At 37.1% G+C, this 23,484-nt stretch overlaps 2 protein-coding genes across 43 annotated transcripts in view; one reads left to right on the top strand and one right to left on the bottom strand.

The window, feature by feature from the left end:
• Nucleotides 1-19,242, top strand: part of ABI3BP (ABI family member 3 binding protein) — a 256,218-nt gene extending 236,976 nt beyond the window's left edge. For all 39 annotated transcript variants that reach the window (XM_053903274.1, XM_053903276.1, XM_053903280.1 and 36 more), the window contains 5 exons: nt 13,514-13,593; nt 14,526-14,555; nt 15,351-15,512; nt 16,726-16,848; nt 18,051-19,242. In XM_053903274.1, the coding sequence (XP_053759249.1) occupies nt 13,514-13,593; nt 14,526-14,555; nt 15,351-15,512; nt 16,726-16,848; nt 18,051-18,166 (511 nt within the window). In that variant the 3' untranslated portion in view covers nt 18,167-19,242. The remainder of the gene's footprint in view (nt 1-13,513; nt 13,594-14,525; nt 14,556-15,350; nt 15,513-16,725; nt 16,849-18,050) is intronic.
• Nucleotides 19,243-19,527: 285 nt separating this feature from the next.
• TFG (trafficking from ER to golgi regulator) overlaps nt 19,528-23,484 on the bottom strand; it is a 32,843-nt gene continuing 28,886 nt past the window's right edge. For 2 of the 4 annotated variants that reach the window (XM_019448218.2, XM_019448222.2), the window contains exon 8: nt 19,528-20,344. In XM_019448218.2, the coding sequence (XP_019303763.1) occupies nt 19,962-20,344 (383 nt within the window). In that variant the 3' untranslated portion in view covers nt 19,528-19,961. The remainder of the gene's footprint in view (nt 20,345-23,484) is intronic. The other 2 variants (XM_019448221.2, XM_019448223.2) reach the window with 1 other exon arrangement.

Genomic DNA, 23,484 nt, shown 5'->3' with positions numbered 1-23,484 from the left:
TTGCTTACTGGGAGTGACTTGCTCCAACTTCAAATTTAGTTTTTTCCTGACATTGATTTAGTTGGAATAATCACTTTTGATACTAGAGCTACTTGTAACGAGTAACAGTCGGTAGAATAAAGCTAACAAAAAGAACTTTTTTGATAATGTCTTGCAAGAGTGCCATTTTGGCATCTTGCCTATTTGGCCAAATAGGTGCATAAGACAAACGTACCTTTGGGCTAAGCTGCATTTCATTCTGGAATCACAGGACTAGTCATGGAGTTCACATCTAGCTTCTGCTATGAATTGTTGTAGGACTTATGCTAATTGTTTCTGGAGTTTATGTCAGTTGTAGGAATTATACTAATTGTTTCTGGAATTTACAGCCAAGTCCCCTTTATCTCACCCTAAGATATGCATCTCATTTGTCACTCCTGTCCTTCATCAGTGGGTCTTCAAAGGAGGGACCCCTAAAACTATCCTCATCTCAAGACAAGCAAAGCTCAAAGGAGGCCCTTTCTGGAATCATCTTTGGGAAAAAGTAATCTTAAGTGTAGGATTCCCTGAAATCAGAATCCCATGCCAAGTTTTTCCAGTTGGCATAAATTTGGGGCCACTCAATGTGTCTGTATTTGGCTTATTTTATGTTATTTTTAGAGTTTCATATAATTGAATGAAATCCAGTTCAGACATAAAGACTGTTGATAGTCATATATATGATTTGACCAGGATTATACTGATAGTCCCTAATGGGTCATGATTTAAAAGTTGTATATCAGCAGTTTGAAAAGCATTTCCCCACTGGGAGTAGATATAATACACATGGATATAAAGGTGCTCTAATGAAAATTGTTTAGTCTACAATGTGTGGAGCCTTGTGGTGTTCAAGTAGTTTAGTAGATCCCAGACCCCAGTGAGTAAGAATGCATTCTATGTTCTCTTAACAGGTATGCTAGAGATGAATTTGTCCACTTAATGAGCAAAAAAAATGTTTTCAGCTGAAATATTAAAATTATGATTTGAAACCTCTATTAATCAAAATAACTTCATGAGTTAAGTAAGGATAATTTGAAGTCAAATTATTTCATTTAATCTGATATTTCTGAAGCCTAGAAGCACCTGGGAAAACAAAACTAACAGCCATGAAACAGCTGGACAGCATCACAAGACAGCATAAAAGATCACATAGGACTTACACTGAAGTTCTGCAATTTAGAAGAGAAGAGAAGGCCTCCTGCAATACTTGAGACTAGAACTTGACGGTAAAGGATAGAATTGAATAGAACAGGATGGCAAGAAAAGAAAGAGTAACAACAGTATCGTTCTTTCAAATCAAGTCCATGTGCATGACTTCGGTGAAATACAAGTAGTCCTTAAAGTTACTACTGACAGCAAGGTTACAGCCAGAATAATAAAATTATGAGTTCCAAATTTAGGTTTGTAGGTTTTTTCGATGTAAGCTTTTTCCATACTATCTTAAGTTGTTAAGGCAAGATTTCTTTCCATTATATCTTTTCTGCCCAGCCATGATCCAAGATTAATGCTAATAAAAGACATGCTATAAAATAAAGAGGAAGTATGTACAGCATGCAGCCACCAGGTGGTTTTTATTACCTGTAAAGAATGACTTTAGTCACATTTCAGTGCCTGTTGAATTCCCAACAGGCAAACTTTGAGTTATAGTTGGTAAAATTCATCACCACCACCACCCCAACATGAGGTTCTGGGATACCCTATTTGAAAAGCTAGAAGATAATAAATTCCGAAAGAATTACTGTAACTGTGTTCCAATTTCAGGAGACACATGTATATAATTTATTTTAGTATCATTTTCCATGATTTGTCCTGACTAAAAATCATGAGATGTAAAAACAGGTGATAATTACAGGGTAATCATTTATTACACACTGAAATGGGTGGAGTAGAGCTTGGCATTAGAACATCTAACCCAAGAGAGTCAATGCAGAGAAAATAGATCCCCAGAGCTTTTTAGGTAAAACTTTTAAATGTTCACACACTAGAACCAAAAGCACAGTGGACTGTGTTACCGTTTCCTTCTCACAGTGTATGATCACCTTCTCCCTGCCTGTTTTTACATTTTAGCCAGGATTTTTACCTCTTCTGCAAAAGCTCAAAAAATAGCCACAGGAAGGGACAGTAGCTATCTTGCTGAAGAACAGTTTGGCTGCATATGTGTTGTGAGATGTTTCTGTCTGTAGGGAGTGAAGCCCCAAGGCTGCTCTGGGCCAGCAGGCTGTAGTTCCAAAGGTGGCACAGTGGGGACTACCCCAGCCTTGCCAACAGATGCTTGCAGCTACAATGGGCTTTGGTCATATATGTGCACAGGGAACAGGGGTGTTGGAATGGAGCCATAACTATTTAGTCAGATGAAGCAGAAGAGATGTGCTAACAGAGGCACAGTGCTGTGACACAACTCCATCTCTTTCTTTGCAAGACCCCTCTCCTACCCCCACCCCTAGAATGCAAAGAAAATACAGATATGTTGGTGTCCACCTGAATCGGTACCCACCTAGCCCACTCCCCAGTATATATTTTCCATTTATTTCTATCATGAAACCTCAGTGTGTGGCTTGTGTTGAGCTAAAAGAAAAATAGTAAGAAGAGCCTCTCCAATCTATAGCCAACCACTTTGTGTGTAAAGACAACTATGATTATTTTTAGCTCTGTGAGCAGAAGAACTGACAAAGTATATGACTTAAACAGTAAGTCTTGTACCACTGCTTACGGGGACAGGGAGTGTGAGGTAAATTGATCTTGAAGTCTCTCCCACCTCTAAAATGATACATTCTTATGATATCCAAAGACATGCATAGAATCAGTGGGAAACTGGAACTGACATTAAAATGAAAAGCTAGGTTAAGCCTTACAGCAAGTTGAATTGTCCTTCTATTACAGAAGTAGAGAAAGCATTTTTCTTTAAGTCTGTGTCTGTGGCCTCCAATTTGTTTTCAGACAAATTGTTTCTATCTCATATTTGAATAATCCATTGGTAGGCTGGACAATATAGATGGACACACATAATTGCTATACAGTAAAGACAAACAAAAAGCCCTATAATCTCTTCAAGTGAGCCCTTGTCTCCTCACTTGACTAAAAAACTAAAGAATCCATTGCGTGTACCAGATTTACATGTGGCCCAGCAATTTCCACGCAAAATGTATTCTGTCTGGTAATTAAATCAAGTTCACTTAACTTATTCCTGTACTTCTGTCCTCTGTAGCTTGGGAGGATTATAGAGAACAGTTCTCCCTCTAAAATTAAAACATACTAAAGTTTCCTATAGCTGACACAAAGACAGTTTAGTAATATTGTTTGTTTGATTTAATAAAATCTTGGCTCAAAAAGTAAACTGGAATAGAGGCAGCAAGTTATCATAAACTATAAACCTGGCTGAACAAAGCAGGCATGTGGAATAGCCATTATACCCTTATTCGTAGTGTTTTTGTGTAGTTCTGTTTCCTGAAGATTGTATATTAACTTTCTTTTAAAATTTTTTAATGTTGATTTATTTGTGAGACAGAAACAGAGCATGAGTAGGGGAAGGGCACAGAGAGAGGGAGACACAGAATCTGAAGCAGACTCCAGGCTCTGAGCTGTCAACACAGAGCCTGACTCGGGGTCCAAACCCACCAACCATGAGATCATCACCTGAGCTGAAGTTGAACACTTAACCAACTGAGCCACCCAAGCACCCCATTTGTGTATTAACTTTTAAACGTCTTTTCTCAAGGAGTAAAATAAGCTACTAGAGCATTAGGCACTTTACTGAGTTTTATTGTAGGTGTAGGCAGCAGAACAATCAATAATTTCACCATTGAAGAAAGAAATTGAAGGGATTGCTCAGTTTTACAACTTTTCTTCTGGCAAAAAGGCTAGCTAAGAGCATGGAACTCCAACAATCTATAAAGAGAGCAATTATTTTCACATAAACATATTCTTTTAATTACTTTTCATTTAGAATTACTTAGTATCTGGGGTGTGGCGGGGGATGGGGCATGCCAGAAACTCTTAGCAATACCATAGACTTGGAGCACAGCCCAGATCTGGAATTTCTTGTCCCTGTATAAATGAGAGATACAAGAATGTCCATAAGGACATGCTTGGTAACTGGTTGATGATACCTCATGCCTGCTGATACCCTGCTCCTCTGACTTTGGCCCTGATTAGAACTTCTTTTATCCTCTAATAGTATCCCTCCAGCTCTGCCACTTTTTGCTCCTTCTCTATATTCCCAGGTGAATACAATGTCTGCATATGGCAAGTATCCAGAAATGCTCATATAACTAATTGATTGGATTTCTCTTTCCCTATTTGAGGGCCTATTACTCATATTTTCATATTCTACTTTTCCATTTCTTTCCCTCTGACTGAAGCCCCACCTGAATAGGGCTCAAATATTTCAAGACTACATAGGGGTAAAATTAGCTAACCAAACCACTCAAACCAACAAGCAGTTACAGGGTGGCTTCCTTTGCCATGCAGAAGCTTTTTAGTTTGATATAGTCCTACTCATTTATTTTAGCTTTTGTTGCCTTTACTTTTGGTATTAAATCCAAAAAATCATCACCAAGACCAACGTCAAGAAGATTACCCACAAGGTTTTCTTCCAGGAGTTTCATGATTGCAGATCATATATTTAAGTATTTAATCTATTTTGAGTTAATTTTGTGTATGGTGTAACATAGTGGTCCAGTTTAATTCTCTTGCAGGTAGCTGTCCAGTTTTCCCAACACCATTTATTGAAGAGACTGTCCTTTTCCCAATTGTATATTCTTGTCTCCTTTGTCATAAATTAATTGACCATATATGTGTGAGTTTATGTCTGTGCTCTCTATTATGTTGCATTGATCTATGTGTCTGTTTTTATCCCAATACTATACTGTTTTTGATTACTGAAGCTTTGTAATACAGTTGGAAATCCAGCATAGAGCCTTCAGCTCTGTTCTTTCTTAGATTGCTTGGGCCATTTGGGTCTTTTATGGTTCCTTACAAATCATAGGATTGATTGTTCAATTTTTGTGAAAAATGCCATTGGAATTTTGATAGCAATTGCATTGAATCTATAGATTGCTTTGGATAAGAGGGAAATTTTAACAATATTAATTCTTCTAATCCATTAACATGGATTATCTTTCCATTTATTTGTGTTTTCCTCAATTATGTCTTATTGTTTTCAGTGTACAGATCTTTTACCTCCTTAGATCAAGTGATTCCTAAATATTTTATTCTTTTTGATGCTATTATAAATGGGGTTGTTTTCTTAATTTCTCTTTCTGAAAGTTTGTTGTTGGTATATAAAAACACAACTGATTTTTGTATGCTGATTTTTGATCCTACAACTTAACTGAATTTATTTATTCTAACAGAGTTTTGGTGAAGTGTTTAGGGCTTTCTATATATAATATCATGTCATCTGCAAATAGAGATGGTTGTACTTCTTCCTTTCTGACTTGGATGGCTCATATTTGTTTTTCTTGCCTAATTGCTCTGGTTAGGATTTCCAGCATTAGGTCAAATAAAAGTGGGAAGAGTGGGCATTTCTGTCTTGTTCTTGATCTAGGTAGAAAGTTTTCAGCATTTCACTGTTGAGTATGATGTTAGCTGTGGGCTTGTCATATATGCCCTTTATTATGTTGAGAAGCATTCCCACTTTACCCACTTTGTTGAGAGTTTTGTCATAAAAGTATGTTGAATTTTGTTTAATGCTTTTCTGCATCTATTGAGATCATATAAATTATCACTTATGTTGTTAATGTGGTGCATCACATTGATTGATTTATGGGCATTGAACTGTCTTTGTATCCCTGGACTGAATCCCATTTGATCATGGTCTGTTCAGATTATCTATTTCTTCATCATTCAGTCTTGGTAGGTTGTATGTTTCTAGGAATATATCATTTTTTCTACATTATGTAATTTGTTGGAGTATAATTGGTCATAGTAGTCTCACAATCCTTTGGATTTTTGTGGAATCAGTTGTAATGTCTCTTCTTTCATATAGGATTTTATTTCAGTCTTCTTTTTTCTGAGCTACTCTAACTAAAGGCTTGTCAATTTTATTTATCTTTGGAAAAACAGCTCTTAGTTTCATTGATCTTTTCTATTGTTTTTCCAGTTCCCTATTTAATTTATTTCTGTTCTGATATTTGTCATTTCCTTTCTTCTACCGAATTTGGGCTTAGTTTGTTCTTTTTCTTGTTCTTTTAACTGTAAAGTTGGGTTGTTTAATCGATAACCTTTCTTTTGTTAATGTGGGCATTCACCATTATATATTTCCCTCCTCACATTGCATTTGCTGCATCTCCTAAGTTTTGGTATATTGCATTTCCATTTTCATTTGTCTCAAGATATTTTTTAATTACCCTCGATTTCTTCTTGGACCCATTGGTTGTTCAGGAGCATATTGCTTAATCTCCATGTATTTGTGAATTTTCCAATTTTCTTCATATAATTGATTTCTAGTTTCTTACCATTATGGTTAGAAAAAAAATGCCTGATTTGATTTGTTTAATTTCTCAAGACTTGTTGTGACCTAAAATATGATCTATCCTGAGGAATATTACATGTGTGCTTGAGAATATGTATTCAGATGAAATGTTCTGTAAATGTCTGTCAAATCCGTCCAGTCTAATGTGTAGTTTAAGTCCAATATTTCATTACTAATTATCTGTCTAGACGGTACCCCTGCTTCTTTTGCTTTTCATCTGAATGATATATCTTTTTTTCACCCCTTCGACTTTAGTCTGTGTGTGTCCTTAAAGCTGAAGTGAGGCTCTTGTAAGCAGCATTTACTTGGTTCTTATTTTTTGTCTATTAAGTCACTCTACATGCTTGGATTGGAGAATTTAGTCCATTGACATTTAAAGTTAATTATTGACAGGCAGGGACTTACTATTCCTATTTTTGCTCATTGTTTTCTGATTGTTTTATAATTCTTTTGTTTATTTCCTCTTTTGTTCTCTTCCTTTTTGATTTGATGATTTTCTGTAGTGGCATACTTTGATTGCTTTCTCTTCATCTTTTGCGTATCTACTATAGGTTATTGCTTTTGTTACCATAAGGCTTACATAAAACATTTATGACAGTCTGTTTTAAACTAATAACAACTTCAAACATAAAAAGAGCTCTACATTTTTCTCTCCCCTCCACATTGTTTTTTGATGTCAATTTACCTTTCCTTACATTGTTGTAATCGTTAACAACTTGTTGTAGTATAGTTAATATTTTTCTCTTTTAACCCTCAAATTAGAGTTATAGGTCATTTACTGCACCACGATTAGAGTATTCTGAATTTAACTATGTATTTACCTTTACCAGTGAGTTTTATACTTTTAGATGTTTTCTTATAACTAATTAGCATCCTTTAGTTTCAGCTAGAACTCTCACATTTCTTACAAGGCCAGTGTAGTGGTGATAAGTTCTCAGCTTTTGTCTGGCAAACTCTTTACCTCTCCTTCAACTCTGAAGGACAATTTTGCTGGTTAATTTGTTTTTTTGTTTTTTTTTGTTTTGTTTTTGTTTTTTTGTTTGTTTTTTTTTTTTGCTTGTTTGTTTTAGTTATAGCATGTTGAATATATCAGGCCACTCCCTCTGGCCTGAAAATTCTTCCTGAAAAATCTGCTGATGGTATTATGGAAGTTCCTTTGTATGAAACAAGTTGCTTTTCTCTTCTTTTAGATTTTCTCCTTGTATTTAACTTTTGACAGCTTAGTTATAATGTATCTCAGTATGGATATCTGTAGATTCTTCTATATGGAACTTCTTGGACTTCCAGGATCTAGATGTCCGTTTCTTTCCCCAGGTTTTAACAAAAGCTTTTAGCCATTATTTCTTTGAATGAGCTTTCTGCCCCTTTCTTTCTCTCTCCTTCTTCTGAGACCACTATAATGTATATCTTGGTCTCCTTGATGGTGTCCATATGTCTCTTAACTGTTTTCATTTTCATTCTTGGCTCTTCTGATTAGATGAATTCCACTGCCCTGTCTTCAAGTTTGTTGATCCTTTTTCTGCTTGATCTAGTCTGATACTGAACTGTAATGAATTTTTCAGTGCAGTTATTGCATTCTTCCGCTAAGTGTTTTCTCTGTGGTACTTTTTAAATAGTCTCTCTTTGTTGAAATTCTCACTTTGTTCTTGCATTTGTCTCTTGATCTTGGTAAGCATCTTTATGGCTGTTATTTTGAACTGTCACATATATCACTATCTCTATTGAGATCTGTTTCTGTTGACTCTTCTTGTTTTGTTTGGAACATATTCCTCAGTTTCTTCAATTTCCTTGATTCTTTGTTCATTTCTACACATTAGAAAAAACACCCACTTCTCCCAGTGTTGGCACAGTGGTCTTGTATAGGAAATGACTCTCTTCAATCAGCCCAGCCCAGGCTTCTAGTTGTCCCTCAAACTTCTGAGGTTGTCCAAATCAACTTCTTTGTTGTTAGTGGCTCACAGTAGCTGAGGGTGCCCTAAAACCCATCAATGTCCCAAAAGTGAGAATTGCAGTCACGACCTGGATGCAGACTAATTATCAACTGGACCCTCAGATAGCAGCTGGGATACTCTTTACTTAATACCCCTCCAGAGAGACACTGGAAGATGGGCATTTTTGCCTGCTCCCTCTGTGCTTGGCCTGGGATATAGTCATTGGGTAGAAGTGCTCTTGTACCTGTTAACTGCTTTGTGTGCTACAATATTATGGGACTGAAGAATGCAAGCCTTGTTGGTTCTCAGAGCCAGGCAACCGGAGCTGGGGGTACAGGGAGGCATTCCTTGAACAGCAGCCACAAAAGCTGGGGTGCCAGAAATGTGTGCAAACTCCTTCCAAGGAGATATTGGAGGCTTGGTTTTACTGTTCCAGCCAGAGGGAAGGGGCAGGGAAAATGTCCACCAGTTTCCCAGTCTTTGGTGAGGATTACAGCCAACCAGTGCATATGTGTTATAGTTAGAAGCCTGGCCCTCAGATAACAGCTTTTAACACATGCAAATAAACCTCTTTCAGGAAAAGGCTGATGGTACATGAGTGGTTTTGCCTGTTCCCTCTTTGTTGAGTCCTGGGGGTTTAGCTGGTTAAGAACTGCTTCTTGGTTACTGTCCTATGGGACTTGTGAATGCAAGCCCTTTTGGACGTCAGAGCTGGGTGTTTATGGGCCCCATCCCTCAGATGGGAGTTTTAAAAGTTGGGGTACTGGGGGCGCCTGGGTGGCTCAGTCGGTTAAGCGGCCGACTTCGGCTCAGGTCATGATCTCGCAGTCCATGAGTTCGAGCCCTGTATCGGGCTCTGTGCTGACAGCGCAGAGCCTGGAGCCTGTTTCAGATTCTGTGTCTCCCTCTCTCTGACCCTCCCCTGTTCATGCTCTGTCTCTCCCTGTCTCAAAAATAAATAAAATGTTTAAAAAAAATTTTTTTTAAATAATAAAATAAAAGTTGGGGTACTAAATGTGAGGTCCAAACCCTTTACTCCTCAGGGAGAAGGTGGGAATGAGGGTTTTCTCCCAATTGTAGGACACCGTGCCAAGAAGAGGGTTTATGGCAAGAGTGTGTCTTAGCCTTTCCTACCCATATCAATGTGAGTGTTCTTTCATTTGCCCAATGTGTATGGGTTGCTCAGCTAGTTTCTAGATTTTTCAGAGAGAACTCCATATACAGCTGTACATTTGATGTGCCTGTGGGAGGAGAGGAGCTCAAAAGCCTCCTCTTTCACTTTCTTAGTCAATTATCTTCGATTTCTAATTAATTTAGCTATCTTTCCTGTTAATTAAATCCATATTTCTAGACTGACCACGTCTCAAAAAGGCAAAATATGTCATCTCCTTGTTCCATGTGTTTGTTTAAGGCAGCATCTTCTGGAATCCCTCGCCAATTATCTTTTGCTTCTATCCTATGTTGACTCCCCTAACTCCTACATCCTTTTACTTCTTTTACTCCCTCACTTTGTGGTGTTCCTTGAGAAATCGATCTTTAGAATAGCTTATTATGGAAGATAATATTTTTGAGTTTTTACATGTCTGAAAATATCCTCATTTTACTGATACTATTGTTTAGGCAGACAGATTTTTAAACTAAAATGAGGACTTTTGAAGGCACTGTTCCACTATTTTCTAACTTCAAGTGCTAAGAAGTCAAATGTCATTCTGAGTCTGGATTGGATCCTTTGGGACCTATTTTCTTCTCAGAAACTTTTATTTTTTAATTTTATTTATTTATTTTGTGAGAGAATGCACACAAGCAGGGGAGGGGCAGCGAGAGAGAATTCCAGGCAGCTCCTGCACTGTCAGAGTGGAGCCTGACACGGTGCTCAAATTCAAGAACCATGAGAACCTGTACCAAAATCAAGAGTCGGACACTTAACTGACTGAGCCACCCAGCACCTCTCTTCTCAGAAACATTTTAAGATCTTGTCTTTATCCCAATACTCTGAAAATTTTCAACTTGTGTGCTTTGGTTAGTCTTTTTTTTTTTTTTTTTCTTTGTCTTTTTCTTTTGCTGGGCATACATTAGACCTTTTAAATTTGGAAACCTGTCATTCAGCTCTGAGAAATTACTTTTCTAGGATAATTTTGCACCTTTTACCCTCTTCTCTCTTCTGGAATCTATAGTTAGGTGTTGTATTCCCTGGAATAATCAGATTTCCTTATTTTTGCTCATTTTCATTTCTTTGACTTTGTTCTAGTATTTGTAACATTTTAATTTGATTGTTCAAACCTATTTTTTTTTTAATTTTTTTTTAATGTTTATTTATTTTTAAGACAGAGAGACACAGCATGAGCAGGGAAGGGGCAGAGAGAGAGGGAGACACAGAATGTGAAGCAGGCTCCAGGCTCTGAGCTGTCAGCACAGAGCCCGACGCGGGGCTCGAACCCGCGAACTGTGAGATCATGACCTGAGCCGAAGTCGGACGCTTAACCGACTGAGCCATCCAGGCACCCCTGTTCAAACCTATTTAAAGTGTTATTCTTTCAAAAATAATTTTCTTCTATGAAAATTTTAAATAGCATTCTATGCCTATTCCCTATGTGCAATTGGCATTTTCTCTGAGACACTACTCTTAGACCGACTATTACAAATCTCATAAAATATGCTTCTTGAGAAAGATTTTGCCTCTTCAAATATTTTCTTTATATAGGGTTTACTCACCTCAAAATATGTGCCTTTTAGTTTCCCTACTGTTAATTAAACTTAGTTTTAAGTGATTTCTCCAAAACGTGTCAAGTATCATAAGATGTTGGCAAGAAGAAAAAGTAGCTTATGAACATCTGTGGCCATGCTACAAATGAAGCTGAAGTATAAATAACTGTAAAATAGAAAGACGTGGAGATGATTCCAGCAATCAGACTTGGCCAAAGCACAGGGCTTTTGGCAATGGCTTGGTATGTGGAATGCATTACCCACTTAAATCAAAGTCCACATATCTGTTATTTCTTTTTTCTATTTTCCATTCACCATAGTGGTATGTTTTCTTTTTTTTTTTTTTCTTTTTCCTTTTTTTTTTTTTTTAAAGGAATTTAATCTCTAGAGTGTTACATGCCCAAACATCCTTTGTCCGTGCAATTTATTTAAATGAGTGGTATGGATGATTTTTTATTGGCATCCTTTTATTGCAAATGATAATGGTACCTTCTGTCAGTTAATAAGTTTACAAAATGCTTTGATGTGCAGTCTCTCACTAAAATCCCTGTAAGTTTTAATCCTCATTGCAGTTTGTAAAGCAGATGGTAATAGTACAATGATGAAGAGCCTCATTATTCTTTTTTTAGTTTATTTAAATTCAAGTCAGTTAACATATAGTATTGGTTTTAGGCGTAGAACCCAGTGATTCATCACTTACATATAACGCCCAGTGCTCATCCACACAAATGCCCTCCTTAATGCTCATCACCCATTTAGCCCATCCCCTCACCCACCTCCCCTCCAGCAACCCTCAGTTTGTTCTCTGTATTTAAGAGTCTCGTGGTTTGCCTCCATTTTTCATATTTTTCCTTCCCTTCCTTTTATGTTTATCTGGTGTGTTTCTTAAATTTCACATATAAGTGACATCAATATGTATCTTTCTGACTTATTTCACTTACATAATACACTCTAGTTCCATGCACGTTGTTACAAATGGCAAGATTTCATTCTTTTTGATTGCTGAGTAATATCCTAGGTAATATACAATATCTTCTTTATCCATTCCTCAGTCAATGGACATTTGTGCTTCTCCCATATTTGGCTGTTGTTGATAGTGCTGCTATAAATATTAGGGTGCATGTGCTCCTTGAAATCAGCATTTTTGTATCCTTTGGATAAATGCCTAGTAGTGAAATAGCTGGGTCATAGGGTAGTTTTATTTTTTTGAGGAAACTCCACATTGTTCTCCAGAGTGGCTGCATCAGTCTGCATTCCCCCCAACAGTGCAAAAGTGCTCCCCCTTTTCTGCATCTTTGCCAAGATGGGTTGTTTTCGGAGCTGTTAATTTTATCCATTCTGAAAGGTTTGAGGTGTTATCTCATTGTGGTTTTGATTTGTATTTCCCTGATGATGAGAGCCTCATTGTTCTTAACCAAAGAATAGATTACCATCTTGTACCGTATGTAGAATGATCAATGTGTCTGATATATATAGCACTCAAAAAGTAATTTGCCTTTGTTGTAACGCTAGACTCTGTTATCTTATAGATTCTGGCAGTGTTTTAACGCATTGCCTCAATAGTCAAGAATCTGGGGGCACGCGGGTGGCTCAGTCATGTAAGAGTCCAACTTTGGCTCAGGTCATGATCTTGCATCAGGCTCTGTGCTGACAGCTCGGAGTCTGGAGCCTGCTTCAGATTCTGTGTCTTCATCTCTCCCTGCCCCTTCCCCCCTCACACGTGCTCTCTCAGAAATAACATTAAAAAAAAAAAGTCAAGAATCTGATTTCCCTGAACTCCATAAACTTCTCCTGTTACTGCTTATTATCCTCTGTACCAAATGAACTGTTGTCCTGTTTTTTTACTCATTTGTAAAATGCATTTCCATCTTTTATGTGTTCTGTATTCTTATTCAATTACAAACTTCTCAAAAATGGTAATTATATCCCAAAAGCCTTGTACAAATTTGAGACTCAAAATAGTCAGCTGATTCAAGTTGGTTTTACATTCAAAATTACTTTTCCTGCTAAGTGTGCTGTTAAAAGGAACTTAGTTTCAGGCAAATGGCAAACAGCTTTACTGCCTGAATTTCTTAAGAGGATTTGCTCTCTGTATTCTTTGAATGAAATTTGCCAAATATTGCATAGTAAGTTAATGCATAATTCTTAAGCATAGAATCAAACATACCTACAACTCCAAGGGATTTAGTTTTATTTTGTTTTGTTTTTTTAATGTAAAGACATAAGGCCTAGCCTGGACTGTTTGACAAGTACTTTTTCTTTCCTCATGCTGCTTCGAGAATATATGTGTATTCACCGTCCTCATGATTTCAAAATAGAATTAGGAAGGAATATTGTTTCCCACCTCTAAAGGATATATCACATTTTTTAAAATTTCTCTCCCACACAGCTATGAATTCCAGGTGAAACCCAAAAACCCACTTGGAGAAGGCCCAGCCAGCAACACGGTGGCATTCAGTACTGAATCAGGTAATGACATCAATTCCCAAATCAAGGATGTAAAGAGCCTCAATGTTTTGCATATGGAGATTGTTTGAAATTCAGCTAAATAAACACGGTGTATAGTTTCTTGAATTTCAAAACACATTGATCAAAGTAGCTTTAAGAAAATACTACTTACATTTTTTTCTCACTTATTTTGATGTCAAAAAAAGGCATATCAGTTTAAAAGATAAAAAGTGGGCTCCTGGGTAGCTCAGTCTGTTAAGCCTCTGACTTGATTTCCACTCAGGTCATGATCTCTCACCATCATGAGATGGAGCACCATGTTAGGCATGGAACCTGCTTAAGATTCCTCCCCCCTCCCTTCCCTCTAGTCCTCCCCCACTTCTGCACACAAATGTGCTCATGTGCTCTTTCTCTAACAAAAAAAAAAAGGGGGGGATCTATACTTACAAACTGAACAAATGCTCCTCTGTATGCTTAAAATCCAAGCCTAGAATCAAAATATCAGACACACTGAGCTGCGGTACCTCCAGAAAGGGAATTTATTTGATACTTTTTTGATAAACAGCTGTGAAATTTTCTGACCTACATTCCAACTCCTTTGAAAGATAAATCTATACTCACAGCATTATTTGTGTAATTTTTACACCAACTGTACATCATGGCATTTTGGTAATTTTACCATCAATAGTTTTGTCTGAATTTAAAAGAGGAAGCTTTAAAATGGAATGAGCGCTTGAAGAGCAACAAAAAATTCCAAAAGATGCAGCTGAGTACCTGGCAGAAGACTGTCCAATGGAGAACAATTCCAAAACACCCCTTCAAATTGTCTTTAGCAAGAGTGTACCACTTTGCAAGTCAGACTTGACTGTAAGCGTCCACCTTCTTCACTCTGCCACCGAAACACCAGGGCTTACCTAGTAACATCTGACTCTGTGTTTGCTATTTCTCTTCAGCGGACCCAAGAGTCAGCGAGCCAGTTTCTGGTAAGTACCTGTGTAAGTGTGAACACAATACAGGCTTTTCTAAACTGATTCAACTAAACAGGCATGGCAGAGTTTTGGTCATGATTTCATTTGCATCCATTTAGTCTTAGAGTATCAGCCAGGTGCAAATACTTACCTAAAACATTCACTAACATTGAGAACCTAGGATGTTTGGGGAACAAGTTGGATATTTTGAAACTCCCTGTCATTCATGTGCGAGGCCAGCTCAAAATTTGTTGAATAAGTCACGACAGAACAACTTCATTTCCACCTTTAATAGCAAGTCACATTAAAGCAGATGTTTAAATTATATACTGCTACCAAAACAAAGCAACAAAATAAAACCTTAAATTTGCTCCTAAAGGGATGCTGGCTTACACTCAACACCTAAACAAACTGCTTCTCTCACTAGTGACAGGAACTTAATTAGGGGTTTATATGTTTAAACTCATAGAATGGTTTGAGTCTAATATTTAGCATTGCAGAAAACCAGGTTATCAGCAAGTTGACAATGAACTTTGCAAACTGCTTTCTAAAAAGCATTTAGGACTGGGGCACCTGGGTGGCTCAGTCAGTTGAGTGTCCAACTTTGGCTCAGGTCATGATCTTGTGCTTCACTGCTGTCAGTCTGGCAGCGCAGAGCCTGCTTTGGATCCTCTGTCCCCTCTTGCTGCCCTTGCTTGCACTCTCTCAAAAATAAACATTTAGAAACAAAACAAAACAAAAACATTTAGGACGGCTCTTCAATACGCAAAGTTGGATGCTAACCTCAAACCATGTGTTCTCCTTCTGTAGCAGGAAGAGATGCCATCTGGACCGAAAGACCCTTTAATTCAGACTCTTACTCAGAATGTAAGGGCAAACAGTATGTCAAACGGACATGGTATAAAAAGTTTGTAGGGGTGCAGCTGTGCAACTCTCTGAGATACAAGATTTATCTGAGTGACTCCCTCACAGGTAAGTGGGGCTCCCAGCTCTGTTTTGAGCCTTGTCCTTCAGGGAATGCTTTACAGCATTCTGTAACTTAGCCTTTTCTATGGACAGCTCCAGCCATTACTTTTCTTTTGAGCAATTTTTTTTCTTTTTGAGCAAGATAGTCCTGGAATACTTAGCCTGGGATTCGAGATAAGCTATTAGAATGTAAATAATGAAAATGCAACTTGAAACAAAACCATCATGGCAAATTTGAATGTAAAGGCACTTGGCCATATCGAAGTTCCATTTTGTTACAGCCACCAAAGACAGACAAGCCTACTGATAATAAAATGAGTGAAACAATAATCATGGAAAGAATAGGACAGATTTAATATTTTAAGTCTGTCAGAGACCAGATCAAAACACCTGACCAAAAGGGTTATAAATCCTTGATCCAGACCTGATCAGTGCATGGTTACCATGTTCTCTCATATACTCATACAGTAAAAATTTTAAACAAATAAGGCTGGCCTCACCATGGAAAGGCAGACATTTGTTCAGGCACTCAATAAGCAGCTACTGTGTTCAGATGTTTTCTAGGTGCTGGGGACAAACCAGTAAACAAACCTGATTCCTGCTTTCTAGCAGCTTACAATTTAGTAGAGACAGACAACTATGTACAGAAAAATTAAAAGGGGTGAGAGAAAATGGCCCAACAGAAGCTCCTTTAGCTGGAATGGTCTCTCTGAAAAGCTAAGATTTGTGCTAAGAAGAAAACTAGAAGGAATCACCCCAGCAAAAATGTGGGGATGAAGCACTAGAGGGAGAAGGAAGAGAAATGCAAAGGCCTCTGCCAGAACACGCCTAGCCAGTTCCACTAGTGTGGCTCAGGTGTAGTAAGGGGAAGGTCAGGCAGGCAGGCAGGCATAAAATCATGGGTTCTCTTTTGAATAGGAGACTGACTGCAGGAGAGATTTATGAAGAGGGGCAACATTATCTGAGCTGCATTTTAAAGAGATGACTGATCTCTGGGAGGAGAGGGAGAGGAGTAAGAGAGGCAAGAGTAAAAGCAGTGGTGCCAGCTGAAGACTTACTCCATACTTCAGTGAAAAGACACTGATGGCTTGAACTGGCGGGTGGGGGGGTGGAGTACAGAAGCAGGGAAGACTTTATTTGAAAAAATTTGATTATTTCAGAATTATCCTTTATCAAAGATAGTATCACTTTATGATGCTTTTAATTTCCGGTTCCTCAGGAAAATTTTATAACATAGGCGATCAGAGAGGCCATGGAGAAGATCACTGCCAGTTTGTGGATTCGTTTTTGGATGGCCGCACAGGACAGCAACTAACTTCTGACCAGTTACCCACCAAAGAAGGTATGTTTTCTGAGCCTCCTCCTAAGCCAGAGGATTTTACAAAGAGAATTCAAGCTGAGGAAAGCAATCATTTTAAAAATTATTCTACAGTATTGCTGCTGTAATTATCTGACTAGAAAAAAAGTTCACATAAGACCTTAACAGAAATTTCTCAAATTTCCTCCCAGTCCTTAAGACTCTACTCCTTAGAGCTAAAAGAAATTACACACGGACATCTATTAAAGGCATTCTGCTCCAAGAACACCTGAATTTGCAAAAACAGCTATAAAAGAGTAGTATTTCCCAATTTTAAATCACTCTTGTATTACCTTTATTGTTTTGTCATACCGAGCACACTGGCGTTTTTTATTCCCTTATTATTTGCCTTAGAAGTCATTATATAAACATAATTAAAATTGAACAATTCTGGTGAGTAGTGAATAACCACTGTAACTTGCTAAAGACATAGTAGCATTAAGTTCCTCGAGAATTTAAAAGACTGAAAATTTAATCCTTATCCAGGCAGGGCAGGAGAGAGCAAATTAAATGTCCACATTACTCAGGAATCACTAAGAGGTTTTTAAATTATTTGACTAGTCTTTTCAGCAACACGCTTTGTTCACTAGCTTTTAAGTCATCTTTTACTAGAAGTTGAAACTGCTGCCTCTTACGAATTGGATATGAAACATACTGCAAATTGTGTGTATTGCCCTAACATTTACATTCACAGCAAAATTTGTAATCATTTGATGCAGCATCCTTAAAGGAAGATTTCACCTACATTTAATTTTTAGAAATTTAGCATTCTTAGAATGACCCTTTGTTTCCTAACACTGTGGTAAACACCACCTTTACTGGTCACTTCTTCACAGACCACTAATCTGTACTTTCACAAAAGATGCAGAGAGTATACTGAACGTGGCCAAGACACTCAGAACAAAAAACCCCTCTGACTCCTACCCGCTTTCAGCTTGGTCTCTCAGGCACTACCAACCAGCTCATCCCAACATGTAGGCAGGTATCAGAAGAGTTTCAGGTGCCCCTCCTGTTTAGCCAGCCATTACTATCTTAGTAAAGACACCAGGGTCTCTATTACCACCTATTTTCTAAAATACTTTGCTTCACCTAGAGTAACATTCAGCCATTCAGTGACACCCTTCAGTCTGTGAGTGGTGACGGCCAAAACAGAGCAGCTATTAAAATAAAATCATTTTCCTTCTTAGGTTATTTCAGAGCAGTTCGCCAGGAACCTGTCCAATTTGGAGAAATAGGTGGTCACACCCAAATCAATTATGTCCAGTGGTATGAATGTGGGACCACAATTCCTGGAAAATGGTAGATGCTGCAATCATGTTCAAAAGTGCCTTCTGTTCTATCATGGCAAAAAATACTTGGAAACGCTATAGTATTTGTCACATTCATTTAAAGCTGTTATGTTTACTATGTATTAAAGTTTAATAGCAATAGTAGATGTTTATTAGATTGCTGAGAATATTTATCAGGTTTTACAAAATCATTTTAAGGAAACAAGATATTAACATTAACAATAACATTTTTAGGGAAGCTGGCTCCCTATTCATGGTATTTTAAGAGATCATTTGTATATTATTTATCACACTGTTGTAATGATGTTTTGAGATACTTTTATAACAAATTTAACATCAAAAACTAATATACTTTTAAAAAAATATTTACTTTTATTAAAGTGTATTCTTCTTACTGGTGAGTTAATGCCATAAATCTCAACTTGATTTAACTTATTAGATCAAATTATCTTCAGCATTCGTATCAGGGGAGGGGGAGGGTCCTAATATTCATGTTTATTTAAACTTCAAACTTTTAGCAATAGCTAAACAGCTTTTCTGAAGCATTTCAGTAGTTAACCATTCCTGCTGATAAACATTTCCTTAAATCTTTGCAAATTACTGAAAATATTGTTTGAAGCAGGAAATTTGACTTCAGCTGCAAACTGAGTATCTGACATTCAATTTCAAAACACCCATTTTCTTTCTACCCATAAATGTGTTACAATGTCTGAATGTACTTTGTCAAACTGTCCCTTTAAGCAACTGCCTTTATATTATTTTTGATATAATTCTAATGAAGCTGTATGTAGAGTCTGAATGTGAAGTCTTCCCTACCATTTTACAGGATATGTACTCTACTTTTATACATAAGACCTCTATGCACGAATGTATCAGACGATGTTTTCATAATTTTGTCTAACTCAACCTGTAATGAAAATCTGTTTTAAAAAGTCCTTCATTTGGAGGATAGGAGAATGCTGCCTCGTTGCCCTTATTCTGAAAGGACCTTTCCTCTGCTCTCCCTTCATCATGCTTCAATTTTATCAGTGCTATGTTTTGTATTTTTTAAGCAAGTATAAACTGCAATAAAGAGATGTAGTTTTTTTAAGACTGAGTTCTTCATTTCTGAATGATTCATCTAAGGAAAATCACAAAGTTAGTTATTCAGGATCTACCCAACCCCCCCCCCCCCCCCCCCCCCCCGTATCTAAGTGTCATGGTTTTAAGCCAATGATTATTAAATGCATTTCCTTCAAAGTCAGGACAAAAAACAAATGGCACCGTGTTTCCTGATATAGAAAACTGTGAGCTAAAATGTCTACACTTAACAGACCAAACATCAAAAAGGATTTCACTCATGTAGTTTAGTCATTGACATATACAAGACCACTAATGGATTCAACTGTCTTTATTAACCTATCAATGTTACATTTTATACATAATACCTAGTTGTCTTCTCAAAGGGATCTACTTTAGTACATCATGTTAATAATAAAAAGCCAAGTAAGATGGCTAAACTTCAACCTAGCGTTTTAATATCCTCCGGACAAGGCAAGCTAGAAAGTCAATCACTTTACACACGTCAGAGTAGTGTTCCAAAATAACTAGGAAGCTGCTACACTTTTAAGCAAGGGAAGAAAAAAACTTTCATTTTGGTCTTTTTGTGTTCTAGCAAATTATACTTTCAATTAACAGCAACAATGATATCATAAAAAATGCTCTGCTTTTTAAATTTCTGGACTTCAATACAAATTAAAATAGTAGTACTGGAGTCTTTTGGGAGGCAAATAAGCTAGCAGCTACATTAATCAGTGTAGCTGAGCCTCTTTATCGATAACCAGGTCCAGGTTGGGTATAGCCCTGACCAAAGGGAGGGCGGGTACGTGCATAAGGGTTAGGCCCACTAGGAGGTGGAGCCATAGTACTTCCAGGAGGTGGAGTAAAACCTGGTCTCGGCTGATAGGCCCCGGGTTGGCTTGGAGCCATTCCAGGCTGTGAGGCAGGGGCCACAGTGTAACTGGTAGGCTGAGAAGTTTGGGTAGTGTAAGTTTGTGAAGGGTAACTGCTCGCCTGGTACTGCTGCGGTGGTTGAGCAGGCAGTTGTTGAGGCTGACCGGCAAAGGCAGGAGCCGGTGCCTGGGAAGTTGGTTGCTGGCCATATCCCTGGAACTGCTGAGGCTGCTGGGGTCCAGTCTGCTGACTATAACCTGCTGAAAAGGCAAAATAAAGTACACATATACCTTATTTTTCTTTTGTGAAAATTTTCCAGAGAATTAGTCTTACTGTAATGGACCAAAAAAGAGGAGAAATTTAAACTTATTCCTAAGTATTTATGTAACAAGTAGCGTAGATTCCATCATATAATATTACTTCAAAACCAAGTAGTAGCAAAAAGGTATTGCCTAAACAATTTCTTACAACGCTCTAATCTTAAATGGAAACCAATATATGCATATGTCTTCATTATGTTTCTGCACGACTTAATCCCTGAGAGCAAATACCTGTTCTAGCATAATCCTAATAAGAACAGATGCTCAAATGATAAATGCAGGAATATAAAGTTAGTCATTAACCTGGCATGGAGGGGAGGCCTATTTAACAACTGTACCAAGTAAAGACACATTGCAGACAATATTTTTAAATGAAGCAGTGGTGCTACAAATACATCTTACTGTGCTAATGAGATGCTTTAAGGTTTATTCACTCTATAAAAACTAAGCCATTTAAGAATAAACATTAACCATTTTCACAATCCTACAAATCCTTCATTTCTTTCAGATTTGGTATCTGATGTTTTGCCTTTACACTTTGAACAGTAACAGCATAACACACAAAAAGCATACCATATCGCCCCACAATATCAACATCTATATTCATTATTTACTAGGATGTAAATTTTTTTTAAAAGAACAAGTCTGCTTCACTAAAAACTTTTATCTCTACCATGAAACACACCTGCAGCTACTTGCAATGAAACCTCTCCAATGACTGGAATCCTGTCAGCATTAAATACCAGATACATAAGAAAATTATTAAAATATGTACAACCCTGCATTAAAAAAAAAAAAAAGGATTGAATGAATTTGAGTATATTCTGAACTCACCTTGAACTTGGGTTCAAAATTTACTCATGAAAGAAACCTTTTTGACATAGTCCATGAATAAAACTGGAAAGGTCAAAGGGAAACTGCCAAACCAAAAGTGTCAAAAATGGTCCAATGTTACCACCACCACTTACAGTCTCCAAGCAGAGTACTTAGTTGACTATTTCCACATCTCCCAAATTCAAGTTAATAGGACTAGTGGGATCAGAAATACAAAGATGATAATTGGAAAACTAAATTTTACTCATGTGAAGGCCCTACTAAAATCATTAAGAACAAGCTTAACTTTTAATAAGTAAATCAAGTCATTTTACTTATGGTACCAAATACTGAAGTCAACTCATGATAAAATCTTGAATGTTATACAACTTCTCCTAACTTCTACATTAAAACTTGCTTAATTTTTTACTGTAAATTTTTGGAGAGACAGAAGGATCAGCTATTTTACTGAAAATGTCTATGTAAGTTAAGACTATGAGCAAAAAAATGCTGCCTTTTCATCCTGGCAATTTAAATCTAGACTGGCTTTTTCACTGAGTCTGGAAACAACCAGATCCTTAATTATTTCTCAATAGCAGGAATAACGATGGGCCTAAGATGCCATTTCATTAGCAACCTTCTAGTCTTTGATCATAATGTGGCAATGCTTCTTTATGTGTACAGTTTCCCTCCCACCCCCACCCTCACCCTTGAAAAACAAGTTTGGTGAAGAACAAAAATCTCAAGGAATGGAAATTATGGGACTTTTTAAAGTTAATTAGTATAGGGCAAGGGATCATATGATCCACAAAGTCTAAAATATTTACTATCTAGACTTTTATGGCAGGTAAGTCTGCCACCACTGGACTAGGTTGGAGAATGCAGCATGATGTAAGTAATGAACAGCAAAGTCAGGTACACTGGTTCTGATATAGCTTCCCCACTGAATGCTTGCACGTCACAACCTCTTTGAACCAGTTGTCTCGTTTATACAATGAGTGGGTGAGACAAGGACAAAAAATAAAAAATAAAAAAACCTGGCTGCACTTTAGAATGACGTGCTTTGCTTTTTTAAAATATCAAAGCCTAAATCTCACTCCTAACCTGAAACAAAATATCTGGGAGTAGAGTGCAGGCACCAGCACAGAGGGGGCTGAAATCCCCTGGATTATAATGAGGACTAGGTCTTTTCAGCTCTATTATTTCTACAAGTTACGTAATTTGTAACACTACAACTTTAAAGGAAACCTGAAATAACTTCCCCTAATATAATAATCCAAGCTTAAATTCATCTAACCTACTTTACATAATTAAAAACTAACAGCTACAGGTTAAATCACTCTACAGCAAACATAATCCAAATAAAAATTGCTATCTGCATTAAAATATACCAAACTCCAACTAAGATAGGCCATAAAATTCTAGTTCAAGAGGCATGACACAGTTTTTTGTTCGTTTTCCTGTAAACAGCCTGAGAGTAAACATTCTAGGTTCTGTGGGCCACACAATCTCTGTTACAACTACTCAGCTCTGCCATTACAGTGCCAAGGAGCAACAGCATGAAATGAATGGGTGTTGATGTATTCCAATAAAACTTAATACACAAAAACAAGTGACAGGCCATATTTGGCCTGTGGGCTACAATTTGCTAACTCCTACTCTAAATGATACTATAAAACTCTATAAAATAGAATTTAGGTAATATTCACCTTATATAAGTTATTTTTAATTATAGTTGAAATTTTGATACTTAAATCTTTGGCTGTGAAACATGAGTGGAACAGAAACTCTGTTTTAACAAAAGTAAAATTACCTGATCTATAACTATCACAGTCAAAGCTACACTAAAGAGATTTGATATTTAAATATGGATAATCTTTAGTGGACAGAAGGTAAAAGAAAATACCTAGGATGCCTGTCTACAACATCTATATTCAACATTCTTTGCTGCCTGGATTACATTTGACACAAGTCTATTTTTTTGGCCTGTTTTTTGGTATGCCTACATACTTTTTTGGAGATTTAAAAACCTAAGTAGCTTAATTTAGTTCTTATTTAATAAGACTGCCTTTTCATGTATGAGGAAACTACTATTATTTTTACAGTACCCTGGAATTATGTGTTACATATGAGGAAAAAAAATATTGCATTTTTGCAGTTCTAAGTCACTAAGAGCTAATCATAAGACTGTACCATACAAGATAGCTTTTGCTAAAAAATGCTTTCATGCTACAAGTTATTACAAAATCATCTACTATGACTGTTAA

This window comes from Panthera pardus, unplaced genomic scaffold (assembly GCF_024362965.1).
Source record: "Panthera pardus isolate Hobbes unplaced genomic scaffold, ASM2436296v1 HiC_scaffold_16, whole genome shotgun sequence".
Classification (NCBI taxonomy): Eukaryota; Metazoa; Chordata; class Mammalia; order Carnivora; family Felidae; genus Panthera; species Panthera pardus.
Note: the sequence above shows the minus strand (reverse complement) of the source record. Positions and strands in the feature narration are given on the sequence as shown.